Below are 25,442 nucleotides of genomic sequence, written 5' to 3' on the forward strand. Positions count from 1 at the left end.
AGACTGGGTTTTGTTTTAGAATTCCACAACGCAACTGGCCTTTCGAACAAAATTATCACTTCTAAAGACTTAATCCCATGTCAAATACCTTTGATGAAACCGCCTCTTTACCTCAAAAGCAATTTTACCGACGCTTTGAAGTTCCAATCGACCACTTTAAGACATATTTTAAGGGTACAAAACCTCTCCATCAAGTGGCCCTTTTTTTTTTGTTTGTTTGTTTCCTTTTTTCTCTCTCTCTCTCTCTCTCTCTCCTTGTTTTTAAATTTCCCCATCTTCAAAGAGTCATTTTCGACACTATGCGCTCAAAACAGTCTTTTCGAAACCTATGATTTTGACGCTTCAAGGTCGAAGGGGTTGGGATTTCGACCATCCTCTACTTAATCCTGATTTCCTATTGTTATTGGCAAACCAGATCGTGCCGTTAGAATTTTCTTCTGGTGTCAGTGACTTTCTTTGTTTTATTTTTTGTAATGCCCGTTATTTCTTCAGACCAATAATTTGGTGATAATTAGGTAAAGATTACGGCTATGATTTTTGCCACTTTTCTGTGTCATGTAGCAAAAAAGAATATATTTAGAAATAATGGTACATTCTCCAGACTTAAATAGGCGGTAGATCGTTTTTAAAATCTGAAATAAACATGGTGAATTTCAGATATTCAACAACATTGCTACTATAATAATTTTCTACTTGAAAGATATTTAGGTCTCAAAACTTTTCATGGGGCCTTTCTCTTCCGATTTCTTTACTATTTCTAAACAAAAGTAGTTAAGAGAAATTTTGTCACGGTGATTTTTCAAATACTTAATTTTTGTTGTTATTTACTTTTCTATGTCATTAATTAATGCTTGATTTTTTTTTTTTCCAATTATGGAGTCTCGGGAAACTGTTTCTGACTCCCGTGAGGCTGCAAAAATTGTTTTCCTCCTGAAAAATTGTAGAAGTTTTGAAAAGTTACAAAAACTGGTTTCACATTGACCTACATATGGTATATGCTAGATTTTAACAATTTATAAATTTCGATCAGAATTTAACATATTTTCAATATTTCGATCATCTTCGTAGAATAATCTATAGGAATATTCACAAAATTGGCGAAATCTTTGAAGATTACAAATTTTAATTTTTGTCGAATAAAAACCTCCATATGCCTAAATATTATTAGTTCGAATAATTTTTATTTTATTTAAAAATTTGCTCTTAATTAAGCCAAGTTATCTGTTACCAAGTTTATCCAAGTTACCAAGCTGCTATATAAATAAAGCAGCGATAACTTGTGTATACACACACACACACAAAAAAAAAAAATGTGTTATCTTATCGGAACGCATCGTGAATATAAATCCAGTTTGTATCTTATTTAATAATGTATATTATAAAAGATACTTAAAAATACTTTTAAAAATTTAGAAAAAGAAAAACAAAAAAATGCATAGAAATAATATAAACTTTTATAAAATTTTTCCATTTTATAAGAAGACTGCCTATTGCAATAGTTCTCATGAATCGACATTGGGAATTTTTCTGACTATCTTCACTTATCATGATTCCAAGAACCATGATATGTGTGTGTGTGAGTCAAATTTATATATATATAAAACAAAATAGCTGACTCCACCCTAGGGACGAAGAGGTAAAAATCCTTTATACCTGCACATCCTTTTAAAAAAGATGCCTAAAATTCACTTACTTCTCTTACCTAAATAGTCACGTGGAAAAGAAATCAAAATCTCATAGTAAAATCATTGAAGGGAAACATTTCTGCCACTTTGCTGTTTTATCACAATTTAAACAGAACGTCATTTTTTTTATATCGCGATTTAAACAGAATGTCATTTTATCATTGCTTCTGTTTTGTACAAATTACGACTCTCGTGGAATCGAAGTTAAAATTTCAAAAGTTTATTCTTTCCGATCGCATACACACTAAATATTAGTTATACAATGTATATATAGGATCAATTCCTACTTCTGTGATACAAGTTAAATACATTGCTTTTGTTTCGGATTTCCATTCGTTTTTTTAACAAGTACGTGTTGTCACTATGTGACGTAGTTAGACATAAAACAGCGCGAAAATTGATATTTAACACTTCTCTGTAATACAGTGCCCGAAAAAATTATAAGGACACGCGAAAAATCGCCAAATCTAGAAGCCTTGTTTACAGAATCGTATGCAAATTTTTGCAGCAAAAATAGAAGTAAAACTAAAATATTTAATGCTTAAAGTAATTAAAATTTTCAATTTTAAATCTGCTAAAATTTAAATTTTGATTTTTAAACCTAAATGAAAACGAAAAAAAGTATAAGGACATTGCTTTTTCTCCAGTAATTATTTAAAAATTTGCATATTTGAAAGCATAAAATGACAATTCCGAGTTAAAAGATTCATTTGCGAAAAGAATTTCCCACTCGGCGACTTTCAGTGTGAATTTTTAAACGATGCCCAAAGGAACTCAACTTTCTGACTCTGAAAAAGGAAAAATTGTTGCTTTTCGAGAATGTGGATTAAGTGGATGGAAAATTTCAAAAAGAATCAAGAGATCTAAAACGGTGGTTTATAATTTTCTAAAAACTCCTGGGATGTATGGTATGAAAAAGCGAACTGGGAGACCAGAAATTCTCACTCGTCAACAAAAAAGAATGATTGTAAGGAGAGCTTTCGAGAAAAGAGAAACTGCAAATGAAGTTAGACAAAATTTGAGTTTACCATGCTCAACAAGGACTGTTTAAAATGTTTTGAGTAAACATCCTCAAATTTCTTATGGGAAATTAGCGTCACGCCCCCCTCTTACAAATCATCATAAGAAAAGAAGAGTTTACTTTGCCAAAAAATACATTTCTCTTGGTCAAAAGTGGGCTGATGTAATTTTTTCGGACGAAAAAAAGTTCAATCTTGATGGACCTGATCGTTTTCGTTATTTTTGGTATGATCTGCGAAAGACCAAGGAAGTGTTTTCCAGGCGTCAATATGGTGGTGGCTCGGTTATGGTATGGGGCGCTTTTGCGGCATATGGAACCACTCCAATTGTATTTATCAACCGTAAAATGAATTCGAACAGGTATGTTGATATGTTAGGAGAAAGTTTGTTACCTGAAGCGCCACTAATTACTTCAGGGGACTATATTTTTCAGCAGGATAATGCTTCGATACACGTTTCTACGAGTGCAAAACTCTGGTTTGAAGCTAATTCTGTAAATTTACTTGATTGGCCGGCGAGAAGTCCCGATCTTAATCCAATCGAAAACTTATGGGGACTTCTAGCCCGAGAAGTTTATAAAAACGGCACACAGTATCAATGTACACAAGATCTAGTCGTCGCTATCAAAGACGCTTGGGAAAAAATATCTGTGGGCATTTTAAAAGATCTTTCAGGATCTATGACCTCTCGTTTTATTCAAGTGATTGAAAATAAAGGTAGTTTTCTTGATTATTGAAACATTTTTTAAGTATTTTACAACATGTCCTTATAATTTTTTCCGTATTTCCTTTAATGTTAAATTTTGTAAAATCAATATTTTGAAGCTAAATTATGCTTTTTGTGTGGTATAAGTGTTATCACAAAATTATGCAGCAGAAGTAAGAAATATAAAAAGTTCATTTAGGTGAAATGGAAATAAAGCATATTTTCATGCAATTACATGTTGTCCTTATACTTTTTTCGCGCACTGTATAACGAGAAATGGCCAGTTTCATTTTATAGTGAATCACATGGTTGAATTTTTCTTAGGGGAATTCTTTATTCAAAGAAATGTAGTTTTTCACGTGCGTTGAATTATTAAGCCTTTATTAAATTTTACTTTTCTTTAGTTTTTTTTTATTGTTTTTTATTTATTTTTTTATTTTATTCAAACAAGCAGAGAGAGACAGAACAATGAAATCCAGTTATTTAAATTCAGGTATTCTGTCACTTTTCAGGTTTCCTTTTTAATGTCGTCGTAATACTTTCATTTACCGAAAGACCTTGACTTTTTAAATTATGAAGAGAATGTATTCTTTTTACTTGACAAAATGATTAACTAAATTAGAAAAGAATGTCTTAAATGTCATCTCAAATTTCCAATTACATAACACTCATTAAATCTTTTATAACTCTTTAAAATTTTGTGCAATACATTTTTTACTGAGATAGATAAATTGCTACATGTACAAAACAATAAAATCTTGAAAGAAAAATCATTGAGGTTATCTAATCATTATCGTATTCTCTACAGTCAAGTTTAATATTCAGCTAAAAAATCCAGTTATCTTTTTTTGAAATCTGTAATATTTGTTATCATTTTGACATTTTTTTAATGTACCACCAGTGAGATGCTATTTTAGTGAATTTGGAGGTTATCTGGACTAAAAGACATAAACTTTTTTTATCCTTTGTTCTTTTCTCTAAAGAAACATATTAATCTTTTAGATAATGAAAGACAGTTATGGAATGTAAAATACTAGTTGATAAAGTATTATGTTTTTAAACTAAGGAGAAATTTGTAATAACTTTTTTTTGCTATTGAATTGTTGAATTTTTAAGAGTTAAAAACAATTTTTCTTTTTCACGTAACCGCGCGTGTCTGTAGTATATAACAACGTCTGTATATTTCCTTTCTTCACCGGAATGTAAACTCATTTTTTGATTGAATACAAATATTTATTTTACGAGGAAGTAAATTGAGTGAAATCAATTGAGCATCCATTCGGATGATCGATTACAATCTAATAATCTGTGTGATCAATCATTGATGAGCAGATTATCAGAAATTGTAATCCAATGATCGATCAATGTTAGATAATTTAAAGCAATCCTCCCTTTTCCCCTTTTACCTGTCGCTCATTATTTGTATAGAATTACTTCTCTTATAAATGCACATACCATAAATTGAGAACGATTTATTCAGTCTACCTCTACATTTGGTCCATCTCTTTTGGAACTGTCCATGGGAAAAGAGAATGTTGCTTTTCCCGTGTGATGATTCATAACTTTGTAAAATGTAAATAATATTTACTGAAGATTTTTAAACATACAAACACCCCTCTCAATGACAAAAAAAAAATGTAAGTAATATATAATAATGTAAAAAGATACATAAAATTTGTAAACATAATTTAAAAATTTTGGTACATAATTTTTCGTATGTGATTATTTTTCTATGTCTTTCTTTTTAAATGAATCTGTCAGCTGTTTTCTCTTCACAAAGTGAATTCAAGTTTTTGATTGCTCAAATAAGGAAACTATTATTTATCAACGGATTCTAAAACCCTCCACGCTTTTGGACATGCGTTAGGATGGGTTTAATTCGTCAAAATAGGGGTGAGAGGAAGCCAGCCATCTAACTCTCCGACCCGCCACGAAGGCACACGGAATTTAAACCATAAAAACTGAATGACCGGACCGCCGCAACAACAACATTGGCTGGAACTGTGGTTGAGTCCTAAGGGCCATCACCGGCCATGGTACAACCCTCCCCGAAGGAGGTACGTCCCGTCATCGATGGGAGGAGTCAGATCCCCCACCTATTAGTGTACCCTCCAGGGTGGCGAGATCCAACCACCATGCCAGAAGCATCTCATCCTCATTTCGAGGTGCTCCCCGGGGGCTTAGGGGTGAGAGGAAAGATGAAAGAAGATATTCACATTTGGCAATAGATTCGGATAACGCGCAGATTAAATTAAAATAAAATAATAAGGTAAAAAAGACACAATATTCACATATACGTGAAAAAAAATGAGCGAAAAAGTATCTAATAGAACGGAAATCAAAGTCAAAGAATGACGAAGAATTTTGGATGTGTGCTCATCCTTCCGTGTCTCACCCCTTAGTAAGATAAAATCGTCGAAAAGTGGTCGTCTCAGGATAATGAAACGAACAGTAGTCACTACAATAAGTACTAATAAAATTTTATATTTGCCTCTGCAAGCGCTAGTAATTTCCTTTTATTATAATTCCTTTTGTTTTTATAATTTTCATTATTTCTTTTCGACAATATTCTATTTATACAAATTTAAAATTAATTCTTACCCGATAGAAAATATTTTAATCTAATCCAAACTATAAAGTTAATTCATTGAAATATCATTTTTCTCTAGTAATATGCAGACGTTAGAAGAAATCTTTAAATTCGTAAATTTTGTTAAAATCCTACACCTTGCTTTTTCGGTCATTTCAAGTTCTTATTCTATTTGTTTATAATAAAGTATGTTTTAGAAATTCCCAAACTCTATGTGAAAAATATGGGGAGTTGCGAAAATTACGATTGTAACGGTAGACAAAACTTAATAATGACAAATTTCTGAATTATTTTAAGACTGATTTCGCTTTAGTATCAAATGTATAGATTTCAATTTCATAAATATGATATTTCTAGTTAATTTTAGAATAGCTGTTAAAAATGATTCTCGGTGCTGAAACAGATCATGTTATGGTGTTTTTAGAGTGAAAATTCCAAGGCAAATGAATGCAATGTTGAATGTTTCAGATTAAAATTTAATTTTGCTCACTTCAAATATTAAAAATAAGTCTATTAAACATCAATTTTATTTTATTTCGTGTCGTACCGGAGAATTAACCAGCCACCAACTCATCAAAAATTTCCATAGCGGATTTAGTCATTTTGCAGCCTTAGGCAGTGTTCATTAAAAAGCCCTATGTTTTATTTATTTACTAGCCGCCTTTGGCGACCAGCCGGTTCGCCAATCTTAATGTTCGTTAAAATTTTAATAATTAAATATTTTATGCAATTCCAACTTTAATAGATTCTTCAGCAAAATATTTTAAAACTTCAAATTTTGATAGTCATATAATTCACTCATAATATTATAAAGGCCTTCAGTCATAACGTGATATGTATCTCTCTAATTTTCTGTTACCCCTCGTAGAATTTATGCTTTAAATTAAAGTGTAAATGATTCATCTGCAATTAATATAATAATATTTTTTACTGAAACAAAGCATTTTTTTTAATAATATGATTACTGATAATAGAGTCACTGAGCGTTTAAACTTTATGGGCACTAAAGAATATCTTTCTTAATTTATGTAATATCTCAAGAATTTGTCAACAAAATTTTTGCAGATTCATCATGAACAGATCGATTAATGAACAATGTTTCATTTTAAATGCATTAAACACTAAGAAAATAAAATGAATCGTTTAAAATAATCGGTCTAAAACGGGTTTAAAAAAACTACTTAAAAAACGATGTACTTAAAACTATAAGCATATACATAAAATATATAACTAACATAAATACAATTTACTTACAAAAGCATGTAACTCACCTAAAAATAATTTAAATCGTCTGTTGAAAGTGGTTGTCATGACAACAATCAGAACAATGCGCATGCGTGAATTTTCTTCGGAAACTTCTTTTCCCTTTCCAGCTGTGTTGCCATAGAAACCGGCGCACAGCTGTTTACACGTTTATGTTTATCTATTCAGATTTTATAATATCTAATCAGAGTAACGGTGAATATCAGTGTGTTCGTGTTCGTCAATAAATGTAAATTTTTTTAATAACATGATTAACGAAAACAGAGTCACTGAGCATTTAAACCTTATGTGAACTAAAAAATATCTTTCTTAATTTATGTAATATCTCAAGAATTTGTAGACCAACCGGTTCGCCAATCTTAATGCTCGTTAAAATTTTTATATTTAAATATTTTATGCAATTCCTACTTTAATAGCTTCTTCATCAAAATATTTTAAAACTTCAAATTTTGATAGTCATATAATTCACTCATAATATTATAAAGGCCTTCAGTCATAACGTAATATGTATCTCTCTAATTTTCTGTTAGCACCCGTAGAATTTATGTTTTAAATTAAAGTGGAAAGAATTAATCTGCAATTAATATAATAATATTTTTTACTGAAACAAAGAATTTTTTTATAATCTGATTAATGAAAATAGAGTCACTCAGCGTTTAAACTTTATGGGCACTAAAGAATATCCTTTTCAATTTACGTATTATCTCAAGAATTTGTCAACAAAATTTTCTTAGATTCATCATGAGCAGATCGATTCATTAACAATGTTTACTTTTAAATGCATCAAACACTAAGAAAATGAAACGAATAGTTTAAAATAGACGGTTTAAAACAGGTTTTAAAAAAACTACTTAAAAAACGATGCACTTAAAACTATAAGCATATACAAAAAATATATAACTAACATAAATACATTTTAATTACAAAAACATGCAACGAACCTAAAAAAAATTTAAATCCAGTCCGCATCGGTTGATAATAATTCGTCAACACAATGCGGAATTCAGAACACAAAGCGCATGCGTGAATTTTCAACGCCAGTTACGTAGCGCAAATACGTGATTTTTTTTCTACGCCAGTTGGGGTAACGCTATGCGGATTAGACATTTTTAATTTCCTTTATTCTGTTTTATTTTTATTCAAAAGTTCTTCAGAATGAATCTGAAGGATCGATTAATTAACAATGTTTAATTTTAAATGCATCGAACATTAAGAAAATAAACAGAATCGTTTGAAATAATCCGTCGAAAAATACTAACCCTAGCCTCATTACTGTTGGGAGAAAAAAAATCCGGAAGCCTTACTCATTTGGCGGTGGCGAAAATGGAAGATTTTTTTGGCGGAAAAGTTGGCGGTGGCGAAAATGGAAGATTTTTTTGGCGGGAAAGTTAGTTTTTAATTAATAATTAAAATTTCAAAAAAAGGGACCCCAGGTGCACATTCCCGACCTCTAAGGTATACATTTACCAAATTTGATAGCTGTATGACAAATGACCTTACCTGTAGAGCGCCAACACACACACACACACACACATTGAGCTTTATTATAAGTATAGATTTATAAACAGTCTGTTTTGTTTCACATTATCAAAATATTTTTAACATCATATAATTTATTTTAAATAATTTTTTTATTTCAGTAATTTGTAAAAATGTAGAAGTATCTCTTTACGTTTATTTATTTTGGTTCATCACTGTACATTCATATGTATAGTTATTTAACAAGACGCTAAATAATTTTATATAAAACCAAACAAACACTGTAATAAATAGTTACCTGACAAGTTATATTTCACAGTGTTCATATTATCCTAATATTTATTAATCCTTAAAATTCATATTTTTTACAAATTTATTTAGCAATTAAGCTAATAACTTTTTAATCAACTCTCTGCGGCCCTTTTTAGACCAGCAACCTTAGGTAGAAATCCGGCCATGAAAAAATATGCAAGCCCATTATATTCTTATGCGTCAATGAAGGTTGAAATTGTACATCAAGTATGGAATACGTCTAAAGCATTCTTATTTTTTGTAATAAACTTGTAATTTTTAAATACTTTGAATTTGGAATTTTCTTTCACTATTTTTTAATAATATGAAAAATTATTATAAAAGAATGCATAATTTCGAATTATTTGCATATTTTAATTATTCTTTTATAAATGTGATATTTGCTGAGGGTAACTATTTTATATCTTTTATTTTCTTGTTTCAGGGCCCTCTTGCATTCAGCGTCAGTGGCCACGATTGAGAAAACCGACCACTGCGAAAACCTAGTGGGGTTGACGAAACGACAGATCAAAATCTGCAAAAAGAATCTTGAAGTGATGGAATCCGTGAGAAACGGGGCACAGTTATCCATCGCAGAGTGCCAGTGGCAGTTCAAGACGAGACGTTGGAACTGTAGCACTGTCAATGGAACCAGAATTTTCGGAAAGGTTCTTAGTGATGGTGAGTAGAAAGAGTTTTTATAAACCTAATTAATTGCCTAATTTTATCTTAATTTAGCCCATATTAACTACATTCTAAAATGTTCCTGATCCAATTCCACTTTATTTATTTAATTAATTCTACATGCGCTCTAGAAAACTGATGCTCTCAGCATTTTCTCACTCTCCAAGTGAAGGGATAAAAACACTTGATGCTCACGCCATTCTTTTAAAGATACCTAAGCTTCCCTGTCCTAAATCTACACATGTCAAAGAAATTTCTGTCAAAATCTCATTGTAAAATCACTGAAGGTGAAATTTTGGTCTCTTTTGCACTTGTATTGAGACGTAAACGGACTTTAGTTTTATCATTGCTTCTTGTACATAAAATGCTTCCCGAAATGAAATACAGTAGACTCCCGATTATCCGCGTGCGGGTTATCCGCGGTGCGGATTATCCGCGCCTACCGCACAAAGGTTTTTTTTTTTTTTGACTGATTTTTTCCAAAAGGTGCAGTTTTACAGTTATGCTTTTGTAATTACATAATACATTACAGTATTAAAACAGTACATATGTATTAATTTTTCTTGTATCCTTGACGCATCTCGTAAATACAAAGCACTTTTCCGTTTTCATTAACAAAATGCATTTTAGGTTAGTTTTGAGTGATATACTAAAATATTAAGCGTTAGTTAAACATTTCCTGCTGTTTATTTTACGTTTTAGTGTATATAAAACGATTTTTCAAAGTTGGAATGACTGTTTTCTTTTTTGCTATACCCAGTTTTTAGCTTTTTTCGGATTATACGCGATTTTTGTTATCCGCGGCGGGCGCGCCACCCAATTCCGCGGATAATCGGGAGTGTACTGTATATTGAAGTTCAGAATTTCAAAAGTTTCTTCTTCTATTAGGCTAAGCAACTGCTAAAATGTTTTTACATTATATATAAATATATTTTAGCAGATGCGTGGCCGAAAAGAAGAGACTTTTTTGAAATTTAAATTCGATTTATTTCATCCGGAGTGGCATAATTTGTACAAGGAACAAATGTCGATAAAGTCAGTTTATATCGGAACACAAGAGCAAAAGAGACCGAAAATTTTCCCTTCGGTGATTTTACTACGAGCTTTTCATAGAGATTTCTTTGACATATCTCGACTTAGGAAAAGGAATCTTAGGTATCTTTAAAAGAATGTTGTAAGTATTAAGAATTTTTATCCCTTCACTTGGAGCTTGAAAAAAATGCTGAAATCAACAGTTTTATAGAGCTTGTGTAGAATTAATTAAATAAAAATAAAGCAGAATTGGATCAGGAAATAAGAGAATATTTTAGAATGAAGTTAATAAGCTAAATTAAGATAAAAATTCGGAAATTAATTAGGATTTAATTTAGATTTAAAAATGTCATTATATATATGTAATGATATTTTAACTCTAATTTCAATTTAATTAATTTTCAAGATTTTATCTTAATTTAGCCCATAGTAACTTCATTCTAAAATATTCCCTTATTTCGTGATCCAATTCCACTGTCTCTTCTTAATTCAAGAGAAGCTTTGTTAAATTGTTGAATCAGCTAAAATCTAACTTTCCCACACTACGCGTGAAGAGATAACATACCGCTGATCAAGCAAATTCTTTTTTAAAATCTCCCTGTGTTTCCCCTACCTTATCGACCCGTATAACGAAAATCCCTATCGAAATCTCATAATACATTAGCACTGTAAAGAAGTATTTTCTCTATCAAAATCATAGGTTATATAAGACCAGGGACAAAATGTCCAAGAGCTCTTCCCTCATTCCTTTCTGTGTCGTTCTGTGTGTTCGTCGCTTGTACATATGCTTGCTTCTTCAAAATGAAATAAAACGACGTCACAAAAATTAAAAGTATCTTCATTGTCTTCAAACTGCATCATGCTTCACAACAAATAATATTAAATATATATATATGTAATGATATTTTAATACCTAATTTAATCTAAATTAATTTCCAAAGGTTTATCTTAATTTAGCCCATTGTAACTTCATTCTAAAATATTCTCTTATTTCGTGATTCAATTCCACTTTCGGTTTAATTAATTCCTCTGTAAAACAAATGGCCATCAGTACTACGTATCAACTGAAAGTGATACTTTTGCCCATGTCAAAGGTAATGATGTGTATTCCATTCACGCGTGGCCGGAAATCCCATCTTAAATAAGAGTAGTGATCATTTGTTTCGGCCCCTTTTCGCTTATTTCATACTTTTGCTTTTGTGCCGCACTGCATCTGCTTGTATATAAATTGCTTTCCAGAGATGGATATTGAAGAGAGAATAAAACGAAAGTAAAAATACAACGTCTCGTCTATGTCTTCAGCCTGCCTTCTGCTTCAAAAATAATGTTACATATTATTTAGCCGACAGGATTCTAAAATCATTGCATATATATATATATATATATATATATATATATATATATATATATATATATACGCTACAGGTTTCTAGATGCGTTCGTTTACACGTGTGAATAAGAATAAATTACTGGAATAAGAAAAGAGCGCAGTCAAGTTTCTTACGTGACTTGATTATTTTTTACGAACTCATCCGTTTCGGTGCATAGATATCGACACAAGTTCAGAACACTATTCGTAGGACATGCAAAGACAATATAAGTGTCATTCAAATAATTCTCCTACAAGCTGTTTCTTCGATTTCTTCATGAATATTTATCCTGTTGCTATTAAAAGACACTGAAAATAAAGATAAGGTATCTCTCTAGAAGCTTAGGAATCGAAACTCCTATCTTAAGATGCCATTTTAACATCAATAAAATTGCCATTTTTGGTTTATGACTGGAACAACCTGAATTCATCAAATAATATGTATTCCTTGAATGCTATAAAAAGTCTTTTATAACCATCTTCCTATGAATAGACAGAATTTATGATAATGTGTTGCATAGATTAATAGAAAATAAAAGAATCAATACTACATCAAAAAACACGATAAGAAATTATTTGTTCATTCTTACTAATAAAATATATCCTGAAAATGATTTAATCTTCTATTGAACGGCTATAGTCCCAAGTTCACTGAACGTTGATGCTGCTATTGAAAGACTTTCCTAGAATAAAGGTTATTTGAGTATAGACGGAAAGAGGATAAAAACACTTCAGATAGTAAAGAAATAAAATTCAAATTTTGAAAAATGTCTGGGTGATTTTTTTTTAAGTGATACAATCTTTTTTTCTATGTGAGAAATGGCTTTCTATCTTCCTCGAAATATCAACAATGGGAAGATATGAAACAAGCAAAGTAAATAAATATATATTCTAAAGTATGAACACTTTATATATTTTTTCGTATTGTGTAACAATCTTAAATTCTACATGTTAATATGTGAATCTATAATTGTATATATTTTGTCCAAAAGATAATGCGATTCAAACATTTTTTAAATTGTTAATTGAAATTTCCTCCAAATCAAATTGAATTTCGTCAACTTTTATTTTAACCAGGCTATAAATGGACCATTTTTAATGAATATTGCCAAACAGATATTTCCCATACCTAATATTCCCAAATCAATCTGTGCATCATTATGCGTGATATTTAATACTGCATTCTGAAATTGCAACATTGTGTGCCTTTTTAGAAATTCAAATCACAATTAAGTGGCATGAAAAAATTAAATGTTTTCTTAATTAGAAAGCCTTATAACATTAATATCAAGCTAATTGAAATATGGACGGTATTTAAAATGTACAATTCTTATTATTTTTCTTACAATGTTTATTCTGATTTAGTTTTTTGTATACAGTAAAACTTATGTCATTAGAACCACAATGAAAATACAGTTTATCAAAAAAATTCGAAATTAGAAAACGTTGGTTGAAAAATGAAAACAAAAGAAAATGTGTTACAGATCTCCCCACATGACGCTGTCGAGTATCGTCTTAAAATTGATGAAAGTCTTGCCTTTCTTGTGTGGCAGGCAACGGACGGAACATATGGATAAAAGCCCCCAGAATAGCTTAATAATTTTCTCCAAAAGAAAATTTACTGTACATACTGTATATAATTTCAAGAATAATTAATTAAAAAGGCAATTTAAAATTCATGAGCCATTGGACCACATATTCAACAAAGTATGCAGATATGAGATAATACAAAATTTGAATTCAACATTATCAACGCTTTTTCTTAATGACAGTTATTGCATTCATAGTCAAATTTACACCTGATTTATTTAAAGAAAGAAATAGTTAAGTTAGAAATATCTATTAGCCTTTTGATTGAATGGACTTCCATGTAAAATAGAAACAGAGCGGTGGACATATTTATCTAATAAACTTTTGTTACAGTTTTCCGATATAATTTCGAATTATCCAAAATAGAATGATATTCGATATTTCATCATTTTTTTAATAATTACTTTAAGATTCAAACCCAGTTCTAATATTTTACTATCGGGTTAGCAAAAAGAAAAATTTCTCATTTCAGAAGGCTCTAAATGCATTCTCTTTGTCTAAATGCGATAAAATTTGAATAGATTATTCAAAACCTGCGCCTTGCATTTATTAAATTAGATATTTTAGTAACAAAATTTTCCGTAGGTGGCGCTCTCTCATAAATGGTATTTATTTGCATATATTGAAAATGTGTAACATCATTTGCGTTACAACGCATGCATATTATCTTTATTCTTTCAAGACATCCTTGTTATGCAGAATCGCAGACCACCTTACATTGAACATCGTGTAAAGCAATTGTTAGACATTATTTCATAAATGCTCGGATGATTTAACTATCACTTCCCAACTACGTGACCTCCTCTTTTGCCGAATATCATCCCTTTTGCAACTTTTGGTTATACGGTTTCTTGAAAGACAAAATCTACCGTCAAAGGTAACATTTATGTTGAAGAATAATTTTCGGCACAATATTAGACAGATTTACTCTGGTGAGCTAGAAAATAGGTTATGCGATTATACCACATTGTTGAACATAAAGGGGAAAATATTGAATAATATTAAAGTTACTTTTTTTATTTAAAATTTAACAGTCTTGTATGTAAGACTGAGAAAACGATAATTCGATGCCCGTACGACAATTTATAAACAATTTATAGTTTAATATGACTATAAATATGATTATAATTTATGGTTTAATATATATTAATAATTGTAATCGCAAAAACACCAATAAGTTGCCATTAGCTTTTTTAATTCTTTTTATTTTGGACAAACTCACATGGATGATACCCATAAGTATAAATATAAAATTACAAACACGTATGCTATAGTAATAAAATATGTATCTACAATTCTTCCGGGATTCAAAGTCCATCATCATACCTTTCTCGATTCTCCTTTTCGTCGGAAATAAATTAAATCAAACAATGTGAATATTCTCGGAAGGAGAACAATTTGCTTTTCCTCAAGGCGATAAAGGAAATTAAATCACACCTCATCAATATCCTCGGGATGAGAAAAAATTTCTGTTTTTTCAGATTCAGAAAAGAAATGTATTCACATAGTATCTTTTCAATTCTCTTAATTTGCCAGGTGATGAATAACGTAAAAGCGGCCACAATTTTATCGGTCCCCATCTTTTTTTTCCAATTTCGATGTCTGTTCTATCTTGGATTATCGATGAATTGCCATTATGATGAGTTGAATGAGTATGACTGAATTACCATTAGTTCTTTTATCTTTCTTTTTTCATTTTGGACAAACATAAATAGCCGATTCTCATAAGTGCAAATATGTGAACACTGACGCATATAGGAATAAAATAAATATGGACAATACGAGCGAAACATAGTACGGGAAACTGTGATGGCGGAATCACACCACTTCGCTCTAACTTCATCATCATACCTCTTTCGACTCTCCTTCTCGCCAGATGGCACAGTTGATATTGTATTTATTGGCAACTGGCACAAATAGACAGAAATCAATTTAAATCAAATAATTATTATTCTTAATTAAGTATTTAATAATGTTATTCTTTATTAACTACATAATAAAAATTATTAACTATTTAAAAGAGAAGTCCTTTTATCTCTTGAAGTTTTTTCAATAAATCTAAGAAACGTAGTATGTATTACGCCATTCACTAATAATGTAACCTCGCCGATTTGAGTCGCTCTTGCCTCTAAAAGTGCTCGATGCTTCCATATTGACAATGACCTTTTTACTGCCTATGCAATCATTTTACTTCAGGATATTAGTTTGTTTGATATCTAATTTGCTAATTTTACTTAGCTGATTTTCATATTCGATCTCAAAAGATTATCCATATATATTCCCCCAATTTTATGTAATATGCACATCACATAACATTCAGCGAAAAACTAAATGTTTATGAATTATGAGTAAAAAGTGTCAACTTAATGGTTTTGTTCCACCATCTAAAAAAACTAGCTCATCATTGAAATTCAGACGACTATAGTGTCGCGAACTATAATCGAGTGACCTTCAACATACACTCAGAGAGAGATCCGGAGACAAATTAATAACATAAATCTCCTTGATAAAAAATTGAAACTTTTTGTACATGATTCAAAACCAGCCTGTTGGCTAATTCGGAAAATTTTTATTCTTAGGCTAATGTTAATGCTTTTCCGAAACTTATTTACACTACTTGTTGATATGATAATTAAAATGTGTCAATAATGATTAATTGCACTCTTGAAGGGATTTATTAAATGATAAATTTATTCGGCTAATGAATCACTAAATGAACCTACCATGTTATCAAGAAAATAGAGTTCTATTAATCACAGAATGCGAATATAAAGACAAAATTGCTGAGAAATATGGGAGGTGGGGTATGCATTATTGAACAACTTAAGTGATGACGTACTATGAACTTTTTTTGTTTTCGACAAAGTATGTCTTCATTTCGAATCGTATATATACGACCAAGCAGTTTCGGTTATGTTCTTGGCAGATAGTAAAAAACAGTGATACACATAGTCATAAATATTCTTGCGGAATCTATCAAATTCTTTTTCATTAGTAATTGATTAAATTTAATTACCCCGAAAAGTTTAAAAAAATATTTTTTAACTGTAATTTTTGCCTTTTTTTATATTTTGAATTATGTTCTGTCTTCAGATTTATAGTTTTTTTCTTTTAAACCCAAGATTTAAACCCTTAAATGAAAATCGTAGATTTTCATTTATTTAGGCTCTCGTATGATAATTTGTTATTTTTGATAATCGATAACACGTTAGTTCATTTTATCCATTATTCCTTTAACAAAATTCATTCAGAGATAATATATCTGTCCAGCTGTCCAAATATAAGTTAACTTCAAAATAAGATTGCTAGATGAATAAAATTTGATTCGGAGATTTTACTTCTAAAATATAGGTGTATATATCAAATGTGAAACTAAATATGTCATGGAATGGACTTGTGTCGGTTTGTACAGGGAGTCTCACAAAGTATGCAGCGTCCAATATTTACAGATTTGGATAGAACACGTCAAAACGACTATTTGGATGTACAACATGTGGGGTCCACGAATATAGCGTCATAGTTACAAGAAGAACGTTAATTACGAATCCGACATTTTGTATTCCATACAATGATTGTACAACATTGTTAAGCTTTCTAAATGACTACGGAAATGTGTGTCAACCAATGAAAGGAAAAGCGCGTCTGTAAGTGAATATGCAAATTCTTATACGGCTCTGCTCCCTTACAAAATTCAAATCAATCACCTTGGATCGATTTGGACGGTTTAAGGAGGTTTGATTTTGGAGGCACGATGATTAATAAGGTTGAATGTGATGATTTTAATCGGATCTGGTTCAGTGATGAGGCCAAGGATATGTTAACAAGCTGATCGGGAGTTTCTGAGTCTCTGAAAATCTTCACCATGCTTTAGTTCGGCCACTGCACCTACTTAAGCTCACAGTTTGATGTGCTTTATTTGCTGAAAGCGTCATTGGGCTAGTTTTTTTTAAATCGGAAATGCCACCGGTGAAGCTTATTTTGATGTATTGAATGTCGATATCATCTCGTTCTTACCATGTCATAAACAAAATAAGCGATTATTGGTTTATCTAAGATGGTGATAGACTTCACCGCAATCAGCGAAATTTCGTTCTCTTAGCGGAAATTTTCAAGATAGACTGATCGGTTGGGATCAGGCAATGGTATACAGTGGCCACCTTACTCACCCGATCTTAATCTGTGCGACTTTTTATATGGTGAAGTCTTAAAGATACAGTGTATCTCACACAGCCCTCAAAATTGAACGACTTGAGAGCAGCAGTTGAAACGGAGGTGAACAAAATTGGAACAGATGTTTTGCAGAAAGCAGTTACGAACTTCTACTCTGGACTTCGCCATGACATTTGTTCGAGCGACCGACATATCGAAAATCAGTTGTATTGAAATTTCTCAATAAGCATTGATTTTCACTCCCCCCCCCCCTCATTTCTTGAAGTTTTCATGACACAAGCTTCACACCTTAATTAGACTATGGCGCTATATTCGGGGACCCCACATGTTATACATCAAATACTCGTCATGACTTGTTCTATCCGAATCTGTAAATATTAGAGGCTGCACATCTTGTGGGACACCCTGCACTTTCACAAGCATATAAACACAGTAGCTCAAAAATGCTTATTTACATTATATATAATAAATATAATACTTAAATATATGAAATTTGTATCTTTTTTTTTATGACTGCAACTGTAGGTCTGGATCAAATTTCGGTTTTAATCGATAGAGAAAAAAAGGCGTCCAAAATGCACACTCGATTTTCTGCAAGGCAGCAGTTGATCGCAAAAATGACACTCTGCTCTTCCGTAACTATTGTTCGCCAGTAGTATACTTCTGATAATATAAAGCTACATTTATTAGGGAATATGCGAGCAAGATTCGAGAGATAACTCCCACCGATTTAATCTATCACCAAAAAAATCTAAGTACAAAGTAAAAAAATTGAAAGTATTGAAACTATTGAAAGTAAAAGAAATTGGCGAAAATCGTGTCACTGACTTTGTTTCACATGTTTTCATCAAATCACATTTCAATCCGTTCCAAACAATTTAACAAAAATAGGAAGTGTAATATTTAACACGTCATAAATTTTTATTGCATTGCATTCGTGTTTGACTCAAAAGATTAAATCTTTAAGAAATAACTTAACGCAATCAAATATTTCATTTTATTTTATAGCTTGGAGGGTAACCTACCACGTAGTAAGATAAGCTTCAAAGTTTCACTTCTTGTATTCTTATGTATTCTTACAAATGTATCAGTAACTTTTAAATATATTATGTTCGGAATTATTCAACTGGATACAGTGATACATCGTGTAGCTTTCTTGATATAATGAACTTGAACGATATTCATCTGTAGTAACTAGCTAATTGCTATTTTTTATACTCTTTTTTTTATTATTTTTTTAACTCATATCAGATTGGAAGCAAAACGTGCTATTTTTTCTCAAAATATATTGCTTAATTTCAGTGTTCAACCATTCCAAATTATTTAATAACTGAAAAAAATTGCCAAGTTCCATGCTTTTCTGCTTATAATAGCACATATTACTCTTATCAAAGAAATAAATCACTATCCATATCTAATCAAAATCAAAGTGATCACACCTACAGACTTGAAGGGTTAACAACCGTTTACACGAGCTTAAAGCTCTGGTCCTCAGTATCATCAAGACCACACACACGCGGATTTATGCATAATTGTTGCATTACATTAATGTCACGAAGTATAAATAAAATCAGTACCTAAATACCAGGCTTTCCCCTTCGCAGCGCTAACAAGGGTTGTAAGCTGATCGTTATCATTCCATCGACATATTGTTAATTAATGTAGTGAAATCCGTTCTCCCGACGAAGAAAAATACTCATCATGGGAATGGTGTTAAATACTTTTAATAAAAAGCTATAAATCCATCAGTGTAGTGCGTTGAGTTGTTGGGAAGTCCGCCTTTTGTATGGAGAGCAAATTATAGAGTGTGTCCAAACAGTCTCCGAGAAGGAGATCACGTACATTTTTTAAATTGCCCGCTGGAATTGATGCCATAACTCAAATCAGACGGAAGCTGTGTTTTCGCTCGTCAGTTTAGATATATGCGTAAACTAGAAATTGACCACCATGCATTAAAGAGTGTGTAGTATGAGAGGCAGAGTGGATAGATAAGATTGATAGTTAATGAATGTTAATGTTCATTGTTCGGCTTATTTTTAATTAATTATTAATATTTTAATCTTCATGCGATATAAGTATTTAAGTACCTTTATTGTTCATGACTCGATTTAATCTCTTTTCATTAAAATAAGTTGCAAAATTGTTTTTCTTTTTGGATTTAAAAGCGGCGATCCGTTAAGGAAAATGAGTACCCATTTAATTGCCGTTTGACCTCTAGTATTAATTTTGGTAGAAGTTGCAATTTAATGCTTATTTAAATCCATAAAACACAACAAATTATTATATCTTTCTAAAATTTGAAATAGCAATAATAATTCCGGAGAGAATTTATAGCTCGTTTGATTATTAATGAAAATTAAGATTTATTGTTAGAGCAGTGACGGACTTTGACAAATTATCAAATTCTTTGGAACATACATATATCCATTCTCTGACGCAAATGTTCTCAAAGAATAATTAAAAAGGTCAGGTCGCACTCTGATTGCTATGCTCGTATTAAAGATCAAGGTCCTGGAGCCCTATAAATAGTTTTGAACTGGCGAACATGTCTAAATAAATACTTTGTAGAGACTATTGAAGTTAGATCACAAGACAAATATGAACTGCCACACTTTAAATCTTTTAGGAGAGACCGTTTACAAAGGGGAATTTGATAATAAAATATAAGATGAAAGCGAGTTTCCTACGATAATCCATTGCTGGCTTCTGTAAGTAGCTATGATTGTATTTGAACTAAAATGATATTTTTAGAATTATTTTATTTTTGTTAATAATTCTTTACTTCATGATATTAAATACGCATATTTCATGAAGTATTTTTTTATATTGAATTAAAACCGATACTGGACAGTTGATTCAATTTTTCCTTTTTATGAATGTATGCAGTCAAATTTTCATCCAAATCCGATTTTGTCATTTCAACAATTTTACTCGTAAAACTGCGACTCGTGTAGGCTTAAAAAAAAAAAATTTTTTTCAAAAGACAGCCGTTTGTTAGTATGAAAATAATCATTTTAGTGCACTTCCGTGAAACTACATGATTGATGTAAGTGTCATTTAAAATTTTTCAACAATTTTATTACTAAAAAGAAAATCCGGCTGAAATAGACTTATTTCATTTTTTTCTATGAACAGTTTTTTCCAAAAAGGCAGTTGTATGTTAGTATAAAAACAAGATAAGCATTTTAATTAACTATTTTGAAATCAGTTGTGACTAGTTGTTGAAGATGGAACTAACTCATTTATTTATTTTAGTAGAAGTTGTAAGTTACAAAAAATAAGCATATCGAATAGAAATAACTGAATGATGCATGACATTTTTAAAAAAAATTGAAGAGAACTGAATTATGCATGAAATTAAAAAAAAAATTGAAGAGAACTGAATTATGCATGAAATTTTTTAAAAAAATCAAAGAGATAATTGAGTGATGCATGAAATTTTCGAAGTTGAAATCGAAAGTTGTTTCGATTGTTGTTGAAAGTTTTCGAAAAAAATCGAAGTTTGTTTCTTTGTTTTACCTATATGTCATATTTTCGTCATCTGATTCAACTGAGGTAGATCAGACATTTGTACGGGTATACTATTTTCCCTGGTAGAACATTTTACTTATTTCTTCTACTCGAAACTTCTGTTTAATTTATACTTTGTTGCAAAGTTTTCCTATAATTTTCCTCACATTTTCTCTTTTAATTTGATATTAATTGTCCTCCAGGAAGAATATAAACAAATGGTCATTTATAAGCCTTGAATTAGGAAAAAAAAGACTCCAACATAGAAAAAGAGTTGGCGGATTTTGCAAGATTTAATAACTGCGTATCATCAATTGACACAGCGGTATAAACATATAAAATTATATCCATAATTATAAAGATATAAATTATAACCGTAATATGGGCCTAAAAAACGAGCCGTGTTACTCCTCTTAAATGTAAATGAAAGAAGTCAGGTATTGAAGTTCACGATCTGGACAACAGGAAAAGATTTGAAGTGGCCTCATTTCGGCTTGATATCTGTTATTGGTGAAGATATAATTATTGGGTGCATGATTCAGCTGTTGACGTTGTTCCTGGAGTACCCAGGAGTGTGACCTTTGCAATAATTTGCTGTTGCGAGTGCGGATGGGTTATGACTGGGAGCTACTCTTTGTTATTCTCTATTAGAAGTCATGAATATAACTGCCTCGTTTTGATTGATTTATTCCTAGTGACTTAATTAATTTCATATCCAGTTCTTTGAACTGAGATGTATTTCATAGGATGTAGGTTGTGAATTGTTCTGGTTTTGCATAGAGATTCTTTGCGAAAAGTTTCAAATGAGAATAGATTTTTAATACATCTTGGGAAATCACCGTGAATGCAACTTATAATCGAATTTGTAATTACTTGAGATAAGTTACTATTACTACTCCAATTTATATTATGTGTTATATTGTGGATTCTCGATAATCCAGCACGGCACCAATTCAATCCTTGTTGTAATCCTTTTTAATAGGGCAAATACAGAGTGTTATAGATGTGACAAATTATTAATTAAATTGTGACATTGCAATTAGATCGAAAAATGGCAAATAGGAAAATTTTTTATGAAGTCTTAAAACTTTTGTCGTATACTCCTTTGACCTCTAAGAAGGGACTCCTCACCCCTAATACTCAATGAAAATGTTGAAATCGGTTGTATCAAAACAACTGGATCTTGTTTACAAAACAAGTTATGTAAGTACAAGTTACAAACAAACAATGTTTTCACATAAATATAAATTAATTATTCTATACATAGGATTAAAGTTTATATTTGGAATATTTTTCTTGTAATAACATATTTTATTTGAAAAATACCAGTAAAATAAGTTCAGCTCATTAAACTTTTTATTGAAATGAAAAAAAATATTTTGTTAAATATTAGAAATTCTGTGCAGTTTTATGTTTATTTTACTAATAATGCTGTTAAATGGCCATGCGACTTGATCCTTTTCTTTTATATAATTCTGTGCCTTTTATTTTGGAAGAAAAAGTTTGCAACTGAGCTTTCAGAAAATCAAATTCTAAGAACGAGACAACCCAACGTTCTGTAAATATAGTATTTGATAGGTAGTCTTAAATTAAAGTTTTATAAATAAGGGAAGTGTGGGGAAAAAAACCCGTTTACATTGCACCTCAAAATATTTTTTCATTTAAAATAATTCTCTTATTTATTAATTTTTTTTGTTTAAATCAATTCTTTTTAAATTAATATTCTAGTTATTAATTTTTTTGTATCTAGATAATGTAAAATAATGTCATAATTTTGATTATATAATATCTTTCCAACATTGCGTATTGTTTCGATATGGCAACTTTCGTCTCTGTAATTCTCTCACATACTAATACAACGTTTGTTATTTTGCACGCATATGTATTTTCCCCATAATTTTTATTTCACCTGCAGATAACTAAAAACACTATTTTAAATGTTTATGGTCCTTTAATAGCTATATAAGCACCAACGGCACATACACTAGCTTCCATTTTCAAACCGATGGACCCTATTCTAAGCTATCCTATTCTCAAACTGAACTACGTTTGCCCATAGTGGACTGTGCTATGGGATTTTTGATGTGATTGTAAGAGGAATAAATCGGCATTTGCTTCACCTGCTAATCAATTGAAATAATCATATTTCATCTCATTCAAGCTTTCTTTCTTCGCAGTATTATATGATGTGGGGACGAACTTCTATTTCTCGTTCAATGCCATTAATAAAATTATGGCTATTGAAGATCTCATTAATAACTTATAGATATACTGCTTGGACAACTGCACGGCTTGTAATTTTTTCTTCTTGGGGAATCCTGAATTTGTGTCAGAAAAATTAAAAACATACTTAATGACATTTTGTAATCGGTCAGAATATTAGAATTCTACCAACCTTCACAGTTGTAAAAACTAACTTTGACGAATATTTCATCTTCTTTGTGCATGAGAACATCTATTTCGTTTTGAGTAATAGCAGAAAGTAAAAGATAAAGAACAATAGCTTTGCCAACATCAATTTGCTTATTTTTCTCACATGTTTCTATTACAACAGAGACAGGTAAGTGCATCAGCATTTGCTGGTACTGTATACATGTGATCACCAAGTAGTTAGCGGGTTTCAAAATGAAATGCCCCTTATAAGTAGGATTTCTTGAAAATTTCTTGTAAGTCAACGAGAACACATTAAATATTTTTCCTCTTGAAGTATGCTATATCCAGCTCCTTACCAATTATGTGCTGACATGACATTCATAAAAAATAATAGTTACATGATCTCCATAATATTATGTAAGGTATACAAGTGTTGACAACATCAGCGGTGCATCCTTGCTTTGGTTATACTACTAGATGCATTGATATGCCTTTATTAAGAACAAAATACAAGTTGCCTACGCTAATTAATAACATGTTTCTATTACAACAGAGACAGGTAAGTGCATCAGCATTTGCTGGTACTGTATACATGTGATCACCAAGTAGTTAGCGGGTTTCAAAATGAAATGCCCCTTATAAGTAGGATTTCTTGAAAATTTCTTGTAAGTCAACGAGAACACATTAAATATTTGATAATTTTGGAACTGCGCCTAAAGGATCGTAAAATTTTCCTTATCTCCCTAGCATAACATCACCAAAACTTTCATTTCAGATTTTTCATTTGTGTCTCATCCCATGTAAAAGCTAAATGCACTTATTCTTGTTTAAATGCAAAATGAGAAGTTGCCTCGAATAATCTACGAATTCTTCAATTATTCTTTTCGAACCACAGTCAAGATGTTTTCCCTTGTTAATTGAATCAACATTGCCTAGAGACAGTTTTTTCAGCTTGTAATGACTTGAGTTTTGTTCTGTGCAATCAATAGCAGTGTATTCACGTGAAAGGTGCAGCGGGGACTAGTTACCTGTGTTTGAAATGTCGATATTGCCTATTATTAATTCTCAAATAGGCACCAGAATTGTACTATTTTATAGAATAATGCTGCCATAAAAAAGTCTCGAAAGCTTTTGGATGTTTGTTGCTTTAGATTATGCAATTTCCTGCACCTCATTAATTCCACTACTCTTCATTATAAAGCTAATCGATCCAACGTGGTTCGTTCATCGTTAGTCAGAAACCTCCCAATCGAATGGTAATGTTTGAAAACATTTCATTTTCACTGCTACATAATCTGTATTGCATAATCTGCTACCGAAATCAAGATTATAATCTCCGATATAGTTATAATATGCGTTCTAGAAGAAGATAATATGATACAATAAAGCAGAACAATTACACTATTCTATGTATCTTATCTAGATATAAAAAATTTAATGACTTCCGCTTTTTTAAATAAAAAAAATTACATTGAGATGTAATGTAAACACTTTTATACTTTCAAAATTCATAAATTTTTAATCTAAGACAATGTTCCACATATATTTATTTACAGGAAGATTATGTGTGTCCTCATCTTAGAAAGCTTTGATAATATTTTGCGAAATAATATTATTTTTAAGCTCAAACCTTCAAAAAACATTTGTTTAATTAAAAAAAAATTTAAAATGTTCTATTTTG

At 30.9% G+C, this 25,442-nt stretch overlaps 1 protein-coding gene across 1 annotated transcript in view; it reads left to right on the plus strand.

The window, feature by feature from the left end:
• LOC129968716 (protein Wnt-4-like) overlaps nt 1-25,442 on the plus strand; it is a 196,332-nt gene that overhangs the window by 111,899 nt on the left and 58,991 nt on the right. The window contains exon 2 of the mRNA XM_056082893.1: nt 9,479-9,714. Coding sequence (XP_055938868.1) covers nt 9,479-9,714 — 236 coding nt within the window. The remainder of the gene's footprint in view (nt 1-9,478; nt 9,715-25,442) is intronic.

Source organism: Argiope bruennichi, chromosome 5, assembly GCF_947563725.1.
Source record: "Argiope bruennichi chromosome 5, qqArgBrue1.1, whole genome shotgun sequence".
Taxonomy (NCBI): domain Eukaryota; kingdom Metazoa; phylum Arthropoda; class Arachnida; order Araneae; family Araneidae; genus Argiope; species Argiope bruennichi.